The sequence below is a fragment of the Rhamphochromis sp. 'chilingali' genome (assembly GCF_963969265.1).
Source record: "Rhamphochromis sp. 'chilingali' genome assembly, chromosome: 7".
NCBI lineage: Eukaryota > Metazoa > Chordata > Actinopteri > Cichliformes > Cichlidae > Rhamphochromis > Rhamphochromis sp. 'chilingali'.
The window spans coordinates 29,374,477-29,397,589 of record NC_137934.1 but is presented as its reverse complement, the minus strand read 5'-3'; the positions used below and the strand labels follow the sequence as shown (position 1 = coordinate 29,397,589).

General features: G+C 43.2%; 1 protein-coding gene across 1 annotated transcript in view; it reads left to right on the top strand.

Annotated features, from left to right (window-relative positions):
- LOC308399221 (carboxyl-terminal PDZ ligand of neuronal nitric oxide synthase protein-like) overlaps positions 1 to 23,113 on the top strand; it is a 247,076-nt gene that overhangs the window by 159,396 nt on the left and 64,567 nt on the right. The window contains 1 exon segment of the mRNA XM_080886336.1: positions 14,844 to 15,008. Coding sequence (XP_080742462.1) covers positions 14,844 to 15,008 — 165 coding nt within the window.

Below are 23,113 nucleotides of genomic sequence, written 5' to 3'. Positions count from 1 at the left end.
GAGAGTGAAAAGAGGTGAGTGAAGCCCTCAACAGCCTAGACCTATTGCCACATAACTAATGGAGCATTCAGGGTTGCCTGATCCAGCCCTAAATTTAAACTTTATCAATAAATAAATATACAAACCGTTGTAAGGAGAATAAACTTTCCCAAAATAATTGAAAAATCAACATTAGGGAAAATGTTTATACAGAGCTTTGCTTGACTTTTGGCAATATTAACCCTTTAAAGCCGGTCGGAGCGGACACGCTCCATTTTGCGTAAGTATTTTTAAATCCCGGTAGCACTGCAACCACGTAAAGTAGTGCAATAATTTTTTTTGCATATGAAACCGGAGGAGTTGTACTTACATCTTATGCCATCAGCTTGTCCTAGGTCACAGTTTCCTTCCACATATAGCTTTGCAAAAACTGCATAAAAAGCGCTTGCAGCAACAAAAACATAATATTCCAGAAACACGCTTCGCCGATCCGATCAGCTGTTTGTAACACTTCCTACGTCCATCAGCGTGAACTGCCGCATGTCCGCCATGACCTGCCCGAAACCGGAAGTGACGTCATTTTGCGGAAATGTAGTTTTATTACGATCGGGGCCTTATGAGCCTATACTTGTGTTTTTAAAAGTTATGTTTGAATTTATGACTTTCTGTGTCGTTTCTGGGATGCTTAGGACTCATATTGCACCGCTGGAAATAGTTTATTTTGATGCATATGCTGTTATTTTGCAAATTTGCACTATAATATTTATTTTCGTTTTTCCTGCAATATATAAAAATTGGTGCATTTCAAAAATAAAACTATGAAGACACTTAAAATAAATTTCCTGTGGTGGGAAACTAGTTTGTGCAACTTTTTTTGTATTTACAGTTTTGAGGGATAAGCCTCTTAAATTTCTCTAACTAGAAATATATGTTAAAAAAACAAAAACGATTTTCAATTTTTTTGTAGTTTATTGCACTTTTTTGCAATTTATGTAATTATTATGCACCTAATGCAGACATATTATTAAAGTTTGGGCTATAATGGTTGTATTGATGTATAGCAACTTGAAATGCTCCCATAAATGGCTCCACAGCATGTAAAAATATAATATAAGCTCTGGCGGACTTGGTTCTATGGTAGGTCTTAAAGGGTTAATATCCCTCAAGTATGCAGTCTGCACTTCCTGGAGTGAAAAACCAGCGTAGGGATAAAAGATGCAACACTGCGCAAAAGTCTTAAGCCACCACTCAGTTATTTATGTATTCAAGGAACCAGAGTGTTTTGTCATTTTTCATTCATTGCGATTTATTAATTTATACGAACAAAGTGATTCCCACGGAGCTAGTAGCTAACAACTAGGGGTGCAACGATACACAAAATTCACGGTTCGGTTCGGTTCGATACTTTGGTGTCACGGTTCGATATTTTTTCGATACAAAAAAAATGTTCATGCCTTCTTAATTTGTCATTTATTAAAATTATAAATATATATTTTAACTCAAATGTACAGTTTTTAAATTTAACCCTAACCCTTGTACGTGTTTTTTATTTTGACAGCGAATGCGCACCTGCGGACCACTTATGTGCAGCCCTGGTTATTTAGCTCATCATATTGCAGCCACAGAAATTCTTTTGTCCATGAAACCATAAAGCTGCACTTTCTTTTTGCCTCATAGTCTGATTTGTCATAACTTCTCCGTTTTGTGGTAAGCTTTTCTTTGGCTGTCACTTCTTCACCCTGACCTGTCTTATTTGGCTCAGCAGAACTGAAATGCTTTTACACACTCACTCACATAAGCTCAGCGATTCTCTGCGCGATCAACCTCTCACATGTTTAAGCTTGCTGCGGGAGATTTCACTTGTCATGTTTGCATAGTAAGCTAACGATTAATAAGACGATGTCAGAGGAATTGGTGCACAAATTATCATCACTCACAGATCAGTGCTGTCGCTCTCTATACACAGTTCGCACGATTGCAAAGTGAAAGCAAAAAAAACAAGCGCAAATTCAAACGCGATTTCAATATGTCACATATTGACAGTGGCTCACCGATGCCAATGACATAATTACCCAGCTACATTTCTGAAAGAATGCAAAAGCATTGACATATATTTTTCTTCCTACAATAGCCCGACTGGAAAGATCGCTAGCTCCGGGACGTCGGGCTAGCGATATTGCAAGCCCTGTATCTGATTGAGGAATCACTCATCTTTGGAAAAGAGAGTTTATTACAGAGAAATGGCTCTTTCCAAAATAAAAGCTATACTATCCGCTTCTTCTGGGCTATATTCTCAGCAGCATAAGGAGAATCATGTGCTAACAGCTGTCTAAATGACTTGGCTAAAGTTAGTAGCATGCTTGTTGTTTTTGTCTTTGCACTAGGATGATGTCGGTGTAAATGTGCAGTCATATTCGTTGTGTTCCCACTAGTGCTTTCAGGTTAATCTCGTTGAAATGACCTTAACGCCACAACATGGCAAATCTCCGTTAACGAGCTACCGCCGATCGCCCCGTGCATGGGGCTAGACGGCCAACACGTTAACGAGCTAACTGTGCTAACACACTAGTTCCCACCCATGTAATTGAGCATTGTGTGGCACATCCAACATACTGTTTTACTTTAGTCCATGACTCGCTTACCTTCAGGGTCATACGTCACATGAAAACCAAAATAATTCCAAACACCACATCTGAATGAGGGTAGGGGAGGTGCCCTGCGCTCTTCCTTCTGACGATGCTGTCTGTGTTGAGCGCTCAGTGGATCTGCGCTCGACAGTGCAGCCTAGGCGGAGTAGTCGAACGCAGATTCACTGAGCGCTCAACACAGACAGCATCGTCAGAAGGAAAGTTGATAAAATAAATTACAAATGTTGTATTGTTCGATACATATGCGTACCGAACCGAAAGCACTGTATCGAACGGTTCAATATCGATACGAATATCGTTGCACCCCTACTAACAACCTGCCATATCTGGGCATGGTGTGCAGTGTGACCTTTAAAAATTTAAGGAAACTGGGTGAGTGACATCCATGATCTGTGTCAAGAAGTGAACAGTCATAGGAGCTACTGTTCACTGAAGACTTATAAGAAATGGTCTGTGTTGGAAGTATTGCTGTCAAGAAGTCATCATTAACAGAAACTGCAAGAAAAGCTGCACAGCTGAGGTATGCCACGTTATACAAGAACCGGACTGAAAATCAGTGGTAACAGGTGTGTCAGCAGCCCTCTGTAAAAGGCTGGAGGCTCTGTCATGGTTTGCATTTCAGCCGGCGGTGATGGGGACTTTATCAAACTTGATGGGATTATGATTGCAGACAAATACTGTCAAAATTGATTTAATTTTCAAGCAGTACCATCTGGAAAATGTCTGACTGACAACACATTCACTTTTTCATATGACAAGGATCTCAAAGACACGGCAAAAAAACATACGTAGATGATAGAAAACGGACAGTTAATTTCATGAGTTATGGATTGGCCTCCCTAGAGTTCAGACCTCAGTGTTATTGAAGTAGTGAGGGGTTCATCCTGAAAGAGAGCAAAACAAAAGGCCACCAAGATCGGAATAAGCACTGAAGCTTCTCTGGGCTACTAGTATAGTTTTAATTTTACAGCCTGGTTCAATCGCTTTCCTCAAAATGATAATGAACTTTCTAGCATCGTGATACTTTCCTTTAACTTCTTGTAGCATGCTTCTGACACACGTGTTTGTGTTTATTCTTCTTGTTTTTCCTGTCAGTTGCATCTTTCAGAAATGGTGTTGTTCTGTTTTTTTTTTAGATACATAAGTACTTGTTTAATTTATGGTTCAATATATAAATGAGTAGTTAAGCAGCTGCAACTGAGAATTTGAACATCTTCCCTGAGTGTGAAAGCTTAGGTAGTCAAGTGTGACTCTAAAGACCATAAATTCTGTTTTCACACATGTGATTACTCGCCTGGCTTCAGGACAAGAGGGTGATGATGTTGATGATGACATAAAGAGTTGTAGAAAGCAGGGAAGAGGTGTGAGTAGCAAGTGCTGTTAACCTTGAAAGAGTCTATTCTCTTTCAGGAAGTTACAGCTTTAGCACCACTGTTACATATATTAAATCATAGCACTGTTAGTCTATTTCATGAAACAATTTTAATCCTGTTACCATGGCCTAAAAAAAGAAACATTCATGTCTCTTCAGCCTTTAACTCATAGCTTCTAAGCTGCAGGCACACTCACACTTGGCCCTTTTCCCTGTCTCCACAGCAGCCTTACAGGACTTATCTTTCCAATGCTCTTCACACAATAAAAATGCAGCCTCTCAACTTTTCACTGTAAACTCAGCGGGGTTTTGTGAAACTGTCTCTTGACCCATTTATATTGGAGGCACTAGCTGAGGTGGTTTCTCTCTGTAGCCTCACTGTCTGATTTGATTTCCCAGCATGCGTGTGCGCGCGTGTGCATGTGTGTGCAGACTTGTAAAGTTGTGATACAACACAAGTCTGCCAATAACCAAGGAGTCCCAAAGCCAAAATACTGTCATCCTGCAGACCTTAACATTTAAGCATGCCTCATTTTTACCCTCTATTTTTATCCACGTCTGCTTTTAAATGCGTATATGTGGGAATGTTGTGGTATTTGGACCTGGTATCATCCCATGTAGGAAGCTATTTGCTCTGAGCCTGTAACTCGTGTGTTGTTGGCTGACAGCAAACCACAAAAAAATGCGGCCAAAGAAAAGACAAAGTAAAACGGTGACCTTTTCGCCTCAGGCAGGCTTGAGTTAGTCCAGGATTGATCTGCATTCCAAAGCCTGAGATGATCGTACATCTTTTTTACTTCCACACAGAGGGTTTGTTTCCCCGTTCATCATTTGCTTGTTCTGTCTCATCCATCATTACACTTTCCACTCCAGTAGCCTGCATTTTGTGTCGACATTCTTCTTCTTTCGGCTACTCCCTTTAGGGGGTCACCAAAGCAGATCACCCGCCTTCATCTCACCCTACCCCTAGCATCCTCCTTCAATACATCCATGAGTCTTTTCTGAGGTCTTCTTTTTTTTCTTCGCTACTGGCAGCTACATCTTTAACATCCTTTGTCCAAACCATCTCAGCTTTGCTACTCTAACTTTACCCACCAAACTGCTCAACCTGCCCTTCTGTTATACTCATTTATAATCTTGTCCATTTTGGTCACATCCAATGGAAACCTTAACATCTTCAACTGTACCCCCACTTTGAACCCATCTGTAAAGCTTGGTTTAGCTTTAGCTTTTATCCCTACACTGTAACTTTCCACGCTATTTAAGTTGTTGCAGGCTGCGTCGACCCAACGTGTAGCAACATTTCTTGAGAGGTTCTTGGGAGTTTCTTCATCAGGTTACACAGAAGTGCAACTGCTTCTGACCTTTTCGGTACTTCTCCATCAACACTGGCATGCAGTCCATACTGCTCCATGCTGATTGTCACCTCTCTTCTTAACCTATCTTTAAACAACTCTTTTCATGGCATGGCTCATCAAAATTATCCCTCTGTAGACGGCTCTGCACATCACCCTTGTAAATTGGATCCCGTACTCCTCTTCTGCATTTGTCAATATCCAATTGATACAAGTCCTTTCCTCCTTTCTTCGTGTCCAGCCTCGCATACAACACTAAGCCTTTTCTGGGGGTTTTTTTTTACCCCTACTCCACTTCTTTCCCTAGCTTCACCATAGTCTACATAGGAAGAGTTTTCCCTGCGACAGATTGACGACCTGTCCAAGGTCCACTCCACCTTTCCATGACAGCTGTAATAGGCTCCAGTCCCTCCCCCCAGATAGCTGGGCGGGTGGATGGGATGAATGGAGCTGTAACTGGCATGTCTGATCTGTAGAAGAAATTGCGAGGATGACTGTAGAAGTCCAATGTTGGATTAAGACAAATTAAACTACCAGCCTGGCTTGCAAATCACCTAAATATAACCTGGAAGAAATCCAGGTATACCAAATAGGTTTTGCAACAGACTTTTGTCAACTTGTTCACCACTCCCAATTACATGTTACTTATTATTTATAATTGTTAACATAAGAGTTGTTTTGTATGAACCCTCCACAGACCCTACTGCCTACTGTTTTTATACTACAGTAATAAGTAGCTCTCCCTTTGCTTCCCAGGTCTGAATCAGTCTCTGATTAGACATCTTGAAGCAAAACCAACAGAGCTTTGAGTAATAAGAACAGCCAGTGCCTCAAGTACAACGACATGCAAATTAATGCCCGCAACTATGTGACTGGCATCATTAAAAAGTAATGAGGCAACCATTAGCCAGGAAAACAAGAAATGTCATTTAGATTAGCTTTGACAATAACAACAATGGCTGTGTTGAAAGATCATCAAAAGCAGCTCAAATGATTCTAATGACACTAAGGGCAAAGAAATGTTCGACTTTGTTGCACGGTTGTAGATATTCCCTAACAAGCTCTGAGTCTAGCTTGCAGACTGTATGCATTATTTAAAAACAAAAAAAAACAAAAAAACAACCACCACCTGATGCTTGTGTCAGAAGTGAAAGGACTCAGTGGAAATTGGAAAGGAAATATGAAAAGGCTATTCTGAAGGATGGGACAACGAGGTTCCTTTCTCAGGGTGTTGATCAGTGTGGCATGCTGGGTTGAAAATGTGGGTGAGCTTGCCACAAACTGTGGATGTGATTTTAAAACCTGCTGAAATATTCTCTGATTTAGTACACTCCTATTTCATCCTGTATCAGTACACAGGATATATCACTGAGACATCATTTGGTGACCATTTCCATGATCTTGTTACATACACCAAACAAAACAGACAGGCAGACCTGCAGAGCACCCACTGAAGCTAAAAGGCTAGCTAAATCAAAATCCAAGACAAAGGAAAGTTCTTGCTGAAGGCAAACAATCTCAGCTGGGACTGAGGTGGGAGAATGAGTAGCTTAAATCTTTACCAAGTGAAAAGAGGGGTCCATGGGGAGCTTTTTTCACCTTCGTGGCTCAAGATTTGGGAGTTCGCCTTGTAATCAGAAGGTTGCCGGTTCGAGCCCCGGCTCGGACAGTTTCGGTCGTTGTGTCCTTGGGCAAGACACTTCACCCGTTGCCTACTGGTGGTGGTCAGAGGTGCGCCCCAGGGTGGCTGTGGCTACATGTAGCTTGCCATCACCAGTGTGTGAATGTGTGTGTGGATGGGTGGATGACTGAATGTGTAAAGTGCTTTGGGGTCCTTAAGTGGCTGAACAAACAAACAAACCCTGAAAAGGCATAGGGAGCTATTCCACCACTTGAGCTCCTTGGAAGCAAAATATAAAAACTTGAAGGGCAGTTCAAATGTCTATACAGTACTGTACTGTATATTTACAGATTAAAGCATGTTTATGGTTCTTGGTGTGATCCTCGTATTTCAATATGGCACTCGGTAAACCTGAATTTGACACCCCTGGGTTAGAATATTGCTCTTTCAAGTAACCCCGTCAAATAGTTGTACAAAGAAAACAAATTATTCAGAGAAATATACAGTAATTAACTTAAAATCTACCAAGTCATTGCTGATCCATCTAGGCCAGCGGTCCCCAACCTTTTTTGCGCCACGGACCGGTTTATTCCCGACAATATTTTCATGGACCGGCCTTTAAGGTGTCGCGGATAAATACAACAAAATAAAACTAGTACCGGTACCGAAAAAAAGAAAATTTATTCATAACACACGTGAAAAGACCCAGGAAAACCGAGTAAACGATAAAAACGATAACAAAATAACACTGAAAACCGATAAAAACCCTGAAAACCATACATTTCACACCTGAGCCTCAACTCTCGCGGCCCGGTACCAAACGACTCATGGACCGGTACCAGTCCGAGGCCCGGGGGTTGGGGACCGCTGATCTAGGGTACTGGTTGTAGTTAACATGCACCCTTTTTTTTATAAAAATATCACCTGTTTTGTAGAAAACTGGAATGCCAAAATGAGTGGGAATTTTTTTTAAATGTCTACTTGTTTCTCAAACTTTGCTAATTTAGCTAATCCTGACACTAGGCAAATCTTTGGTTAAACAATAGCAAGATGGCTAGGATATTAATAACAAAGTATCAAGACACAATAAATCAAACTATTGTTTTAAGATAAACAGCTCTTTAGTCTTGCTTTTCACACCAAAGCTTTTCTTAGCCCCAAATTCTTCTTATTATTATTATTATTCTGTTAGTCCCAAACCATTTTTCTTTTGGAACATCCTTTGAACAATAACAGATTTGTTACATTAGGAGGCATCACGCTATCACTATATTATCATGAAGTCACCCTTAGAAGTAAAACATAGTGGAGGAGTAGTCTGTTAATGGGGTTATTCATAGTAACGTGCCCAAGCACGTCAAAACACTTCCGCCAAATTAAGATATTCCCTTATACTGCTATACCATGGTTTAGGTTGTTTAGATTGATGTCATGCAATTTTATTACAGGCAGAGCCACAGTGGAGTAATTTGTGCAGATTTTATTTTCTTTTTTCTTCTCGAGAGCCCTTGATAAAGTTGTAAATCTGTAGCCAAGGCTGTCAGCAGTGAAGGAAGCCAGAACCTGTCAGACTGCACAGTGTTTTATAGCCAGCGTCCGTGTGTGTGTGTGGGTGGGAGGGCACTGTCTGTTTGACAGACAGAGAGCAGCTAGTGTAATCACAGCTGTAGGAGGAGAATTAAAAACTTCCTTTATCCCTCATCATCTATCTTTAGCTTTGTTTCCCTTTTCTCTGCTTCCCTGTTTTCTGTCTGTCCATCAATGAGTACAACCAGAGGCTAAAAGATAAAGGGAAGGCTATAAAGGGACAACTATGAACTTGTTAGTGTGTGATATAATAGCAACTTTTCCCTTTGGGTCAAACAGTTATGAGAAATTTCAGCAATATGGCTGATCCTCCCCTTTAAGCCCCCCTTCTCAGTTTGAATATTCACTCCGTCTTCCATAATTGGCTTTTTCTGTGGTAAACAAGTTTAGCATTCAGGCATGGACTGTTGTTTCTTATTCTAGGCAGTAAACAGTGCAGAGAGGCCGAGTCTGTGTTTGAATATGCAGGATTGTGTTTAACAAACTTCTAGCTGTGAATACGGGGGTGTGAGCGTTTCATGTGTGGGTTTGACTCAGTGCCTGTCCTCGGCTTTTGTCGTCGGCATTGTGGATGTTTTTTATTTATCCACCCATTATCCAAGTTAACATACCCATTGTTGCGTCTCATATGGAAATTCGAAAGTTACTTTAAAAAAAAAAGAGACTGATCTCATCACCAGTTTGGCTTCTTTTTTTTAATGAATGGACTTCTTGTACCCATTAACACAAAGATTACAAATGTTCACAACTGAGTGCCTTCTACGCCCACATTTGCCTGCCCCATTTAACATCCTTGACAGCTTTTCATATGCATCAACCCTCGCTAGCTCAGTCACCAGTTTTTTAGGAGTCACTCCAGGCATTGTGCAGTTTATGGGAATATGTTGGCATCCAGCATTCACACAGCTGTGTGGGCCCTCTATGCAGTGGCATTTTTGGAGTTACAGGATTTGGCTCAGAGGAAGTGTGATGTGTCATGTGTTTCAGGGATAATAAAAATAATTATTCACACTTTTACATGTTCTTTTTTATTTATTGCAGCCGAACCTTTTTAAAGAAAATGCAACAACTGTATTTTGATATTCTTTAAATTACACTATTCTACAATCAAACTTCATTTGATAAGGTTTGAGGTCATTACAGTCTATCAGCTGGTTGGTTCTTAATACCTTTATTTATTTCTGACATTATTAGTCCATATCATTCTTAGAGCTTATATTCCAAGTGTGGCATCATTTTGAGATGGGTAAAGAATGACCCTGAGAAGCTAATACACCAACTCTGCAACCAGTCTTTTGTTTGTCATCTTCAAAAGAGACTTGAAAAGAGCTTGAAAGTAAAATGGTAGCATACTCCTACATCCACAATCATTACCACTTTTATCAATGCAGCTGTCAAGCAATTCATCTGTAAAATGCATCGGGTTTTTCTTTTATACTACTATTCCTATGATTTACAGTATATAGGAATGCAGAGATTCAGACCTCCTCTGAAGTTAACATCAGCAAAAGAGCTGTGTGCTGGGAGCTTCATGGCTTAGGTTTCCAAGGCTGCGCAGCTCCTGTAGGTGGCCCACTGCTTTTGTCGATATGCTGTGTATTCGTTGCACAGTTTTTTTTCTGCTGCTTTCAAAAATATATATTTCAAAACGTATATAATTAGAATACAGTAAGCATACATCAAGTCAACTCAACAGCCACAAGACAAATCATTGTGTGCGTTATCCTCCTCTGACTCAAATAAGCGCCATAAACTGATTCTATGCTTCTATGCAGCCAGAGTTGTAACTGTGACCTTAGGGCTAAAGGCACAAACCGTCTATTTTTTATATATAGTCTGTGACTACATCCTATAATTTATGGTTAGTGCACCTGACAAACTTCATGTGTTTGGTCTGCATAGGAATTACCTTCCTTTGCCTGGAATCCTTTGTTTGATGCATAGTAAGCTGCTGTTTGCGTCTAGTATGGTACCATATATTTGGCCTGCCTTAGCTCTTTTGTTCACCATTGATGTTATATGAGGGGGAAAATGACAACTCTTGAACTACCCACATCCCAAAGAGGCTGAAATTTCCTATGTGCTTCCTCAAAACTGCTTATTAGGTGCTAGAACAGCTCCAGTCCTCCGTGACACATTCTTTGGATGTTGACAATGGATTTTGCAAAAGCAGTATAATGGCTTTTCTAATATGCAGTTATGGCATAGACAATCATTGTTATAAGTGATGGGAAACATCACTGGTAGTAAACAGTTTATGGAGCGATCGTGGCTCAAGAGTTGGGGGTTCGCCTTGTAATCGGAAGGTTGCCGGTTCGAGCGTCGGCTTGGACAGTCTCGGTCGTTGTGTCCTTGGGCAAGACACTTCACCCGTTGCCTACTGGTGGTGGTCGGAGGGCCCGGTGGCGCCAGTGTCCGGCAGCCTCGCCTCTGTCAGTGCGCCCCAGGGTGGCTGTGGCTACATTGTAGCTTGCCATCACCAGTGTGTGAATGTGTGTGTGAATGGGTGGATGACAGGTTGTGTAATGCGCTTTGGGGTCCTTAGGGACTAGAAAAGCGCTATACAAATACAGGCCATTTACCATTTATCAGATGGGAAAATGTTGCAGATGACTAAATCAGTGTACTTTTGGAATGGGATTTCTTTCCATCTGTGTTATGTCTTCTTCTGCGCCAGCTGACAGTCTTTATGTCTGTCTTCTCCTTCTGTTTCTCTATAATTGGGAATAGTTCCTGTGTCCACAGTACTCGTGAGCCAAACATGCCATCCTCTTTCCTCTGTGTTGCTTTAAGTGCTGAATTATCTTATTCACGCTTCCACTTGCTAAACCTTCTCTGTCTGACAACCCAGCTTCAAAGCTACCGCAATAATCCTGCTTACCGTCCTTTACTTAGCAGCTGAGCAGTTGTTTTACGTATCTCGGAGTAACTCCAATGGAATAAAGGTGAAGGAAGTGTGTGTTAAAAAGAGGCACTTTAGAGAAAACACGTTTATCGGGATCCTGCTTGTTACTGAGAAGTCATCGCCAACAAATTCTCTCTTATCTCACATTTATACACACACACTCTCACTCATTCTGGAGACTTCTGTCTTATTATTCAAATCATGATGGCGCCAAACAACCTGTCAACCTGGATAATTTCCTCTCGTTAACATAAAAGGTCCGTGTCAGGCAGGCCATCAGTCACATTTTCCTCTCATGCAGAGTGCGTCTGCTCTTGGTGTCACCAGAAGGCATGAGAGACAGACTGTGAAGTATTTTGGCGTAGATTCCTTAAGGCAGGTTAAGGTTCAATTTCATCAGGTTTCTGATCGCCAGTCGCCCCAACCGTCCAATAGCATTTGATTCATTATGAAACACTTTGCCCTCGAATACACAGCAGCTCTATTCAAAAGCTTTTGATATCCACATATATCTGGCTGGCTGACCAACACTGTTACACATAAATATCGCAGTTTTGTCAGAAACTGGTAGCATCACAGGTGTATGCACAAGGTGGTCTGTGGTGTTGCTGCTACGATACACGATACGATAAGTAAGAGAGGTGGCAGTGGAAGTGATACCACCCAGTGTTTTCACATTTTAAAGCATCCACTTTGGTGTGATGGCCACCACCAGCTCATTCTTGCTTTATCGGCATGAAAGTTTGGTTGCTAAGTTGTAGCCACAGATGACACAGTGATGAGAGGCTTATTGATAAATACAAACTTTCCGGTCACTAAAACTAGATTGCAGGCTTTCAAGCCACAATATATATCCACCCATTTAAAATTCCTCCAACTACACAAACTCAGTGAAACAGTAACTTTCAAGACAGGTGGAGTTCAGTAACTTCAATTAAAAGAGGCCATCTACACAGCGTGTGCTGTTACACAGATCAGTCAAAGCAGCCTAACTTAGTCGCGACAGCATTTAGGGGTTTTAAAATAATCAATTTGACTCGCTTTTGAAGCCAGCCTCCAGTGACCCTTAAGGAACTGCAGTTTTTGGCACTTGGCTTCATTTATTAGGCCCCGAGGTTTCCGAATTTATGTCAGCTCGCTGTTAGACTCCTCTCACTACTGCCATGACTGGTCCATCACAGCAAAGCGCACTTAATGTTTTACCTTTGGGGCACTACATGGCCTTCAGCCTGTATCAGTCTGTGTGGTAAATGCCTTTGGAGGAAAACATGTACGCTATAATCTCAAGGTCTCCGTGTATGTCTGAGAGTGCTTTTTTTTTTTATTCCTCTATACCAACGTGTAATAGTCTGTTTTTAAGGACCGCTTCAAGAGGGGATTTAATACCTGCATTTATCTTCCTATCTGATGACGGAGAAGAGAATATGGCTGTGTATTTTTTGGAACAGCACGTGTTTTAAATGTATTTCCATGTTGTGTCTGCTTGGATGTCATCATTAGCATGGATTATGAGATATTTTATTTGGCCATTGTATTACAGAAATATATATATTTTGACTAGTTGAATGACGGAAAGGCCACGAAGTGTGACCGGTAACTAAAGCCTTGAAACTATAATACGATGCTTCATGGCGTTAGATGAAGGAGAGCTGATTCCCAAAGCTCATTATTGTTGGAGTGGAGCATTTCAGTGCTACTGATCTGCATTCCAGGGCAGCACCACTCATTCCACACTGGTGCAACTAATCAGCAACTCTACATTTTAAATTCAGATTGTTGTTTTGATGACGGCTTGTTCTCCAAGGCATTTTATTGACGCTATTGCTTGTCCTGATTGTATTTATTTATTCATTAGCAAAGCCTTTTCTTTTCTTTCTCTTTTTTTTACTTTTGATTTGCATCATCGGCTTCTTATGAGCAAGTTAGAAAAAGTGTTTGAAGTAGTACATGGTTAAAACGAGCATGAGTGTGCAATTTTAACAGATACACCTGCAACATGTGAAGCAAAACACAAGCTCTGATATTCATTTTACTTTTTTTACGTGAAATATTATGTTTTATCAAATTATGTATTTCTTAAATATCTGGGTCATTTTATATGTCCTGTACTACTTATTAGCAGTGTTGGGGACGTTACTCACTACTGTAGAAACATGGATAGGTGAAAATGGAAGTTATAGTGCTGCAAGTTAGAGTTGGATGTCTCAAGAGACCACTTTTACGTGGTCTTGGTCTTGACAGACTTTGGTCTCGGTCTTGTCTTGGTCTCACTGTCTCCATCTCGCTGTCTCAGATCGACATAGTGGTCGGGAGATTTGGAGTCAACAGTATCCATGATACACAATGTAATGAGCGCGAGCCGGCTCCTCACTTAATTTCCTTTCGCTGCTCAGCTCTCACACAGTGGCTCAGCTATGCTCCAATCCCTCCACATTGTGGCCAATCACATGCGAGGATACAAGATAATATCATTATGTGGAAAAACAGAGAGGGTGAGAGACGCGACAGTCAAGTGGAGCGTGCGTCTGTCCTCTCAGTGAGTGAGTGAAACAGTAGACAGCAGTGAGAGCTAAAGTTGTGTTAGCAATTGTTTCTGTTCTAGACGTAGTTTGCATGTCACTACAACGCTCTTGTTCTTTAGTGCAATAACAATTTAATGTCCAATCCTCAAAAGCTGTAGATCACTCCAACAGCTAACCGTAGTAATAAGACGTGAAGGCAGCGCCATGCACAAAACTGCTGTAAATAACAGATTTAAAACTGTCTTCTTAGACTGATATTTCATTTGTATTTTGAAAGGCGGTGTAAATAAATAATGTACTTACGTACTGCTCCCTTCACAAAACACCACAGACTGACTACTGGAACAGACAGCGTGTCCAACAGGGACCTTGCAGACTGTCAACTAGCAGCTTTGTTAAATAGTGCCCGCATGAGCAAGGCGAAGATGTATGACATCTTCCCTTTTTTGACACTTTGGATGATATATGATACACTTGCATTAGGTAGCACAATGTGCCATTAGTACACTGACGGTTGCTGGAAATCTGTTTCGGGACTTGTATCTAGATATTCTGTCAGAAACCATGACAAATTAATTGTTAACTTGAACTATTTTCAACTTTTACAACCAATTTCTTGTTATATTAGAACAAACGTACTTTGATTTTTGGAAAAAATGCCATCCAGGAGGGGCTGAGATGGATGGATAGACGGATGCATGGACTTATGTATCATTTATTTTTGTATTTTTGGTCCACGGTGATTCATTTGAAGGCTCTTCCACCCGTAAATGTGCTCATAATAACAAGTTTGCAGGATTTTCTGTTTGAAGCCTCATCATGCTGACCTCATTTCCCCCTTTTCCCTCTGGTAGCAGCCTTCAGAGGAGGCTTCCCTGCTGGTGTCCAGCCCCAAGATGCTGCTCCCAGCATCAGGCATACTGCCACCCAGCACCCCGTTGTCTGTGCACCACCAGATCCAACTGCTCCAGCAACAGCTCCAGCAGCAACAGCAGCAGACACAAGTGGCTGTGGCACAGGTGAGTGTCATCCAGTGACATTATGTCTCCCATGAAATCTGCTTGCACAGGAATAAAAATATGCTTTTTTATACATTTAAATTACATTTCACCATAGTGAAGTTGCTAAATTTCTGCAGAGTAAATTGTTACGAACCTCCAAACTTCATGTGGCCTCTTTTCGGCTATAGTCTTATGGGTAAGCTTGCAGAATGTAAGAGAAGATGAGCACAGAGAAAACACTGTAGCTATGGTCAGTTTGATCGCTCATATATTTATTCACTTTTAAAATATAGATGAAAATAACAATAGAAATAGAGCAACAGTCTGGTGTAAGCTAATGAATCATGAACAGTGTATTGGTACACTGGTGATTGATTTTAAATCAATACACAACACTAACCCACAGACCTCAGTTTAAGAGCACATTTCTTTCACCTGTAGGTTGCAACAACCACACCCTCGGTCTATCCGCCGATGCTATATCAGTTACTGTTTCTGCTGTGTACAAGGATGCTAGAGTACCTTCAAGCTTGTTGCCAAAATTCATCTCTAATTGGGACTTGTTATTCTGCTTTCCATCCGACTTTGCTGAAGTAGCTATTCAGGATTGACAGCTCAGAATAATCCTTCTTTGCATTAGACTAGGACTTGGTGAAGTCCCTTAGTTCACCTACTGTCTGAAACAAGCTGTTTACACTCGTTCCACCCACCTTTAAACCAACATTGTTCTGACAGCTGGTGCTGAGTGCCTGAAAGAGAATATTTAGAGCAATCTGAACCCTGAGCTTTTGGCTCACAGGGATTACACGTGATCTGAAACTTTGGCCATGTTTGATATGAGCATCCATCACTATAATAGTGACTGAAAATGAGGCAAAAGAATAATAGGCCTCTTTTCATTTTGTATTAACAGTAATTTCTGAATTCCCTTGGGTGGAAAGGATAATCAGTGGAATGACTCACGGGTCACTGACAAATTAAGGAGATCAACACATGCCTGTGGTCTTGGAGAGGAAAAAAGTGCAAAGCACATCCAGCATGAGACATCAGTCATCCAGTTTGAGTGGCTGTAGTGGGGGAGGAGAACAGTGACAGAAATGGCTTTGGGTTTGCGAGCTGGATCAACACACATACACAGAAGGCCTTAAGATTAAGATTAGAAAGTGCCATTTCATAGCTCAGCACGCTTTCCCTTGTGGATTCTTCACTCACACTGCTGACCCAGAAGCATCCCAGAGAGTTAAATTCTGATGTCTCAAAGCTTCTAGAGAGGGAGGCGGAGGTCCTGATTAAACTGCCCGGCCACACTGAACTTTACTGTTCTCATCTTAAGATGGAGATGAACAAACAAACTGCTGCCACAACTGACAAATCACACATTCAGACTGAGCATGCCCATACATAGGTGCGATCAATTACACACTAATAAGGCCAAAGGTAGCTGCCCACGGGCAGAGGAACTAGTGTGTGTATTTTTTTTAAATGTATCAAAACTGCTTTGGAACATGAAGTAACGATTTTCACCTCATGAAATGTTTCAAACGAGTGTGTTCCAGGCATTTGTGTCTGACCTTGGTTCTTTTGCCATTTAGCAAGGTTTCCCAAGTGATCGTAACTTGTCTGAGATGCTGTAGCAGTTTGCTTCCACACAGCATCTAAATTAGTTTCACCTCAGTTTATTTCCTTATAGGCTTCTGGCTGCACTCTGCTGTTTCTACCATCCATCTCTGCAATGCTTAAATAACTACCTCACCTATCGATCAAATAATTGACAGAAAAATAATCTAATATTGAATCATTTATAAGGCCCAACTTCTCAACTTTATGAGGTCAAAACTTAAGCAACACTGAAGAATAAAAAAATATCTCCATTACTTCTTTACTTGTTTTGGCTCGTGCTCTAAATCAGGCTCGACATAGAGACATATTACATATATTGGACATAATGTAGGTTTAAATTACAAAGCAACCATTCATATACATCCACAGCCGTATCTGCCAGTGAAGCACCTACAAGGATGGATGGCCATTTGTTTTCAGCCCACACTCAGGGAGGGGCGCGTCATCTTCCCAAATGTGGTGCTATCCACATTTATCTAATGCTCGGACAATGACAACGTTTTTAACAAGTCCTTCCATACAAGTCTGTATCAGAAGCTCCGTAAACAGATCCCCCTAACATTTGTTATGTGTATTCATTTGTGAGTTCTTGCTAAAATCACATGACGGCGCCGTTTAAAATGATCTGACTTTATTACCGTACTGGATTAACTGGCTGCTCAGATTAGCTGGTTTTTGTTTTTTGCCATTTGTGTTACCAACGGGGAAATTTCAGAGTGCCCTCTGTTGGACAAACGGTGCAACTTTAACACTCTTAACATGGTTGAAGGCCATTTCTCCCGTCTCTTGTTTACTTTTTAAATTTTCATTTGTCAGCCATTATGAATGCAGATCAGCAGATTGCTCATATTTCCTGATATATCACCGAGACTTTAGTGAGAACAGTAGCTCTAACTTTATGTGTTACTATAGAAGATGAACGCCAACTGTGTTGTGAACTCCCGTTTTGTTGCCTTCAAACTTGGATTATAGCTCTTGTTTTTTGTCTTTTGTAGCCAGAGGTTACCGTATTTAGGAGAACGCGCTCCTAATTTATCAGCTCAAGCTTATCCAGGAGGGGCTAGTTTGTCTGCTAGTTTGGATAGTGGCTGCACATAATAGCACTGATGTAACCTACAAATACAGTCTTCAACACAGTTACGTCCTTCATGGAGGACTTTTAGTATTAGTCACATCAGGCACATTTGTTGCCTGGGAATTTTCAAGTGCTTGAAAAAGCCCCAATGTAGCCAACATAGTTAAGAAGTTTACTTCATGCCTATGAAGCTACTACTGACCTACTTGGAGGTGACCACTTTTTGTCACCCATCACTAGCTTTAAACTCTGCGTCAAAGGGAGTGGTTTTAGCCGTTAATGTGGGAGTTAAAGTTACACGTGACCATATTTGAGTAAAAGGGTAGAGCGCTAAGTTATTAGCTAATGCTTACGAGGTTAATTAGCAAGCTACAACCATCAACTGTATGGATGCAATGCACAGACGCACATATCGGCTAATTAGTCCTATAAGACTGATTAAAATTCAAGAATTTTATTCACCAAGATGGGAGACAAATGACTTTTTTTAAAGCCAGAATTAGATGGATTTTTACTTTTTGACAGATGTTTCCTCACTTTAAAACGTAACTATACAGACGATCATTTCTCTTCTTATTTCAATTTCAGAATTTCAACATGTACACAACACACAACACAATCTCTTTCATCAGTGTGCTTATGTGAATCTCCTGGGCATTCATAATGACTGATAGTTTGCCAATAGAAGTGATTTGTGCTGTTTGTGGCCAAGAAAAACTATTAAGCCCTCGTGCGTTCTCTCCCACTGGTCCAGTCAAATCGGTCTCTCTGATGTATAAGCATAAACTTTTCTGAAACTGCTTCTAAGCACTATTAATAAGGAAAGGCAGCTAACTCTAGTAATAAAGGTCAAACAGTAGAAAAGAAAAGGCTACATGGTTCTGCTCAGATAGTCCCAATTATGGATGAAGACACAGAGGAAGAGAGGAACAAGGAGATCATCTGGCTGAAGATGTGCTTGCACATGCACGTCTTTAGCTCTGTGTATTTTGTGTAATTTAGAGTTCTACAGTTGGTTTACTTATCAAAACTAATAGTCGTCCCTGGCGTCTTCGCTTCAGTTTCACACCAATAAATGAAAATGACAGTGTTAGGGGTTTTTTCAGGGGTTGTGTTGAAAGTAAATGCTGCTGGATGACAAAGTAACCTACTTAGTCATCTTTAAGACAGCTGTAGTTCTTGTTTATGGTTCTAATGTCTCAAACAGGGAGTCCCTTCTGATTTTTAGAGCTGTCAGACACGAGCGCATAGTGCTGTTATACAATAACAAATCAGCCACCCACAACTTTGATAAACAAAGCCAGAAAAAAACATAAGGACTTTTAGTTTTGCCAAGACTCCAGTGTATATACGCATAAATTATAAAAATTATCTAAGGACTTGAAATGTGAGAAAAAATACTGAAACAGGCTCAATTGCTGTATGTACGATAAACAGCTTTTTTTAACGGATAAAATGGGATAGACAGACATCAGCGTTATGTGTTCACCGTCTTTGAGACATTTGCCCTCGAGACAATGTGCTCTTTGTTATGCAGCAAAGGCAAACCAACTTTTGTGAACTTGTTTTGTCAGTCAGACAAAGACACGTGCCATTGTACTTGGCAATTGTACTTCATTCCATGAAGAATCGGTCAGCTGACCCCTTCAGAATCAATTGGGGGTTTTTTGTAGGTACTATTCGTGTATTTAATAAGGTCATGTGAATTTTCACCTTTTGACTGCAGCAATTGTCCATGTTACAAAAAAGGGCCTCTAAGTGCAGGATGTTAGGTTGAATTTTTCCACTTCAGTAAATGAAATTAGTAGGAATTAATGATAATGATGATTTGCATCATTTTTGCAGCATTTTCTGAGCTTTTATTTTGTAAGTACAGGAGCTAACCACATTATGTTTTCATTGTTGAAAAACTGTAAACAAATTAATTTTCTTCCACTCAAAGTCCCACTTTTTCATAGTTTCAAGCATCTTTTTGAGCAACTTTAAGCATCAACATCAGGCATATATCAGAACCATCCATCCATCCATCCATCTTCATCCGCTTTGTCCGGGGCCGGGTCGCGGGGGCAGCAGCCTAAGCAAAGAGGCCCAGACCTCCCTCTCCCCAGCCACCTCCTCCAGCTTATCCGGGGGAATACCAAGGCGTTCCCAGGCCAGCCGAGAGATATAATCTCTCCAGCGTGTCCTGGGTCTGCCCCGGGGCCTCCTCCCGGTGGGACATGCCTGGAACACCTCACCCAGGAGGCGCCCAGGGGGCATCCTTGTCAGATGCCCGAACCACCTCAGCTGGCTCCTTTTGATGTGGAGCAGCAGCTGCTCTACTCTGAGCCCCTCCCGGATGGCCGAACTTCTCACCCTATCTCTAAGGGAGAGGCCAGCCACCCTTCGGAGGAAGCTCATTTCTGCCGCTTGTATCCGCGATCTCGTTCTTTCGGTCACTACCCACAGCTCGTGGCCATAGGTGAGGGTAGGGACGTAGATCGACCGGTAAATTGAGAGCTTCGCTTTTACACTCAGCTCCCTCTTCACCACGACGGACCGGTGCAGCGTCCGCATTACTGCAGCTGCAGCCCCAATCCGTCTGTCGATCTCCGGCTCCCTTCTCCCATCACTCGCGAACAAGACCCCGAGATACTTGAACTCCTCCACTTGGGGCAGGAACTCATCCCCGACCCGGAGTGGCACTCCACCCTTTTCCGGCTGAGAACCATGGCCTCAGATTTGGAGGTGCTGATCCTCATTCCCGCTGCTTCACACTCGGCTGCGAACCGTTCCAGTGCGAGCTGGAGGCCCTCACCCGATGAAGCCAAGAGAACCACATCATCTGCAAAGATCAGAGATGAGATTCTGAGGCCACCAAAGCGAAAGCCCTCCGCCACTTGGCTGCGCCTAGAAATCCTGTCCATAAAAATTATGAACAGAACCGGAGACAAAGGGCAGCCCTGGCGGAGCCCATCACCCACCAGGAACGAGTCCGACTTATTGCCGGCAATGCGAACCAAGCTCTTGCAACGGTTGTATAGGGATCGAATGGCCCGTAGCAATGGGCCAGACACCCCATACTCCCGCAACACCTCCCACAGGACACCCCGAGGGACACGGTCGAATGCCTTCTCCAAGTCCACAAAACACATGTAGACTGGTTGGGCAAACTCCCATGAACCCTCAAGTATCCTGGAGAGGATAAAGAGCTGGTCCAGTGTTCCGCGACCAGGACGAAAACCGCATTGTTCCTCCTGTATCCGAGGTTCGACTAACGGACGAACTCTCCTTTCCAGCACCCTGGCATAGACTTTCCCAGGGAGGCTGAGGAGTGTGATCCCCCTGTAGTTGGAACACACCCTCCGGTCCCCTTTCTTAAAGATGGGGACCACCACCCCGGTCTGCCAGTCCACAGGTACTGCCCCTGATCTCCACGCAACATTGCAGAGGCGTGTCAACCAGGACAGCCCTACAACGTCCAGAGCCTTCAGGAACTCGGGGCGGACCTCATCAACACCAGGGGCTCTGCCACCAAGGAGTTGTTTAACTGCCTCAGTGACCTCGCCCCCGGAAATTGGCGGGTCATTCCCCTCATCCCCAGACTCTGCTTCCTCCTCGGAAGACGTGTCAGTGGGATTAAGGAGGTCCTCGAAGTATTCCTTCCACCGCCTGACAATTTTCTCAGTCGACGTCAGCAGCGCTCCGCCAGCACTATACACAGTGCAGGTAGAGCACCGCTTTCCCCTCCTGAGACGTCTGACGGTTTGCCAGAATCTCTTCGAGGCAGTCCGAAAGTCTTTTTCCATGGCCTCTCCGAACTCCTCCCACACCCGAGTTTTTGCTTCAGCCACTGCCCGAGCCGCATTCCGCTTGGCCTGTCGATACCTGTCGGCTGCCTCCGGAGTCCCACAGGCTAACCAAGCCCGATAGGACTCCTTCTTCAGCCTGGTGGCTCCCTTCACCTCTGGTGTCCACCATTTGGTTCGGGGATTACCACCACGGCAGGCACCAACCACCTTGCGGCCGCAGCTCAATGCAGCAGCTTCGGCAATGGCGACGCTGAACATGGTCCATTCGGACTCAATGTCCCCAGTCTCCCTCGGAATGCTGTTGAAGCTCTGCCGGAGGTGTGCGTTGAAGATCTCGCGGACTGGGGCCTCTGCTAGACGTTCCCAGCACACCCTCACTACGCGTTTAGGTGCACCAGGTCTGTCCAGCGTCTTCCCCCGCCACCTGATCCAACTCACCACCAGGTGGTGATCAGTTGACAGCTCAGCCCCTCTCTTTACCCGAGTGTCCAGAACATATGGTCGCAGATCTGCTGATACGATTACAAAATCGATCATCGACCTACGGCCTAGAGCGTCCTGGTGCCACGTGCACTTATGGACATTCTTATGTTCGAACAGGGTGTTCGTTATGGCCAAACTGTGATTAGCACAGGGTTCCAATAACAGAGCACCGCTCGGGTTCAGATCAGGGAGGCCGTTCCTCCCAATCACGCCCCTCCAGGTCTCGCTATCGTTACCCATGTGAGCATTGAAGTCTCCCAGCAGGACAACAGAGTCTCCAGGTGGAGCACCCTCCAGCACCCCCCCCCCCAGGGACTCTAAGAAGGCTGGGTACTCTGAACTGCCACTCGGCGCATAAGCGCAGATGACAGTCAGGACCCGTTCCCCGACCCTAAGGCGCAGGGAACAAACCCTCTCGTCCACCGGGAAAAACCCCAACGTACCGGCAGCAAGCCGAGGGGATATTAGGATGCCCACCCCAGCCCGCCGCCTCTCACCAGGGGCAACTCCAGACTGAGACAGAGTCCAGCCCCTCTCCAGGAGACTGGTTCCAGAGCCCAAGCCATGTGTAGAGGTGAGCCCGACTATATCTAGCCGGTACCTCTCAACCTCACGCACTAACTCAGGCTCCTTCCCCACCAGAGAGGTGACATTCCATGTCCCTATTGCCAGTCTTGGCAGCCGGGGGTCAGTCCTCCAGGGCCTCCGCTCCTGGCCGCCACCCGGCACACAATGCACCCGACCCCTATGGCGCCTCCTGCGGGTGGTGGGCCTGCGGGAGGATGGGCCCATGTCTCCTCTTCGGGCTGTGCCCGGCCGGGCCCCATGGACTAAGGCCCGGCCACCAGACGCTCGCCCTCGGGCACCCTCCCCGGGCCTGGCTCCAGGGCGGGGCCCCGGTAACGGTAACGGCAGGGTAAACTGTTCCCTCGGTGTCCTTTTCATATATCAGAACTTTGTAGCAAAACTACACCAGAGTAATGTCTATGACAGAGAGTAACAGACACAAGTAACAGAATAAAGTGTATTTTGGTTAAACGTCACCGTATAACTTATGGCTATAGTGTGCCATATAGCTGTAAGACAAAAATACATTTCAAAGAGGTCATTGGTTTGATCCCAGGCTTCTCCGTTCTTCATTCTGAAGTGTCGCT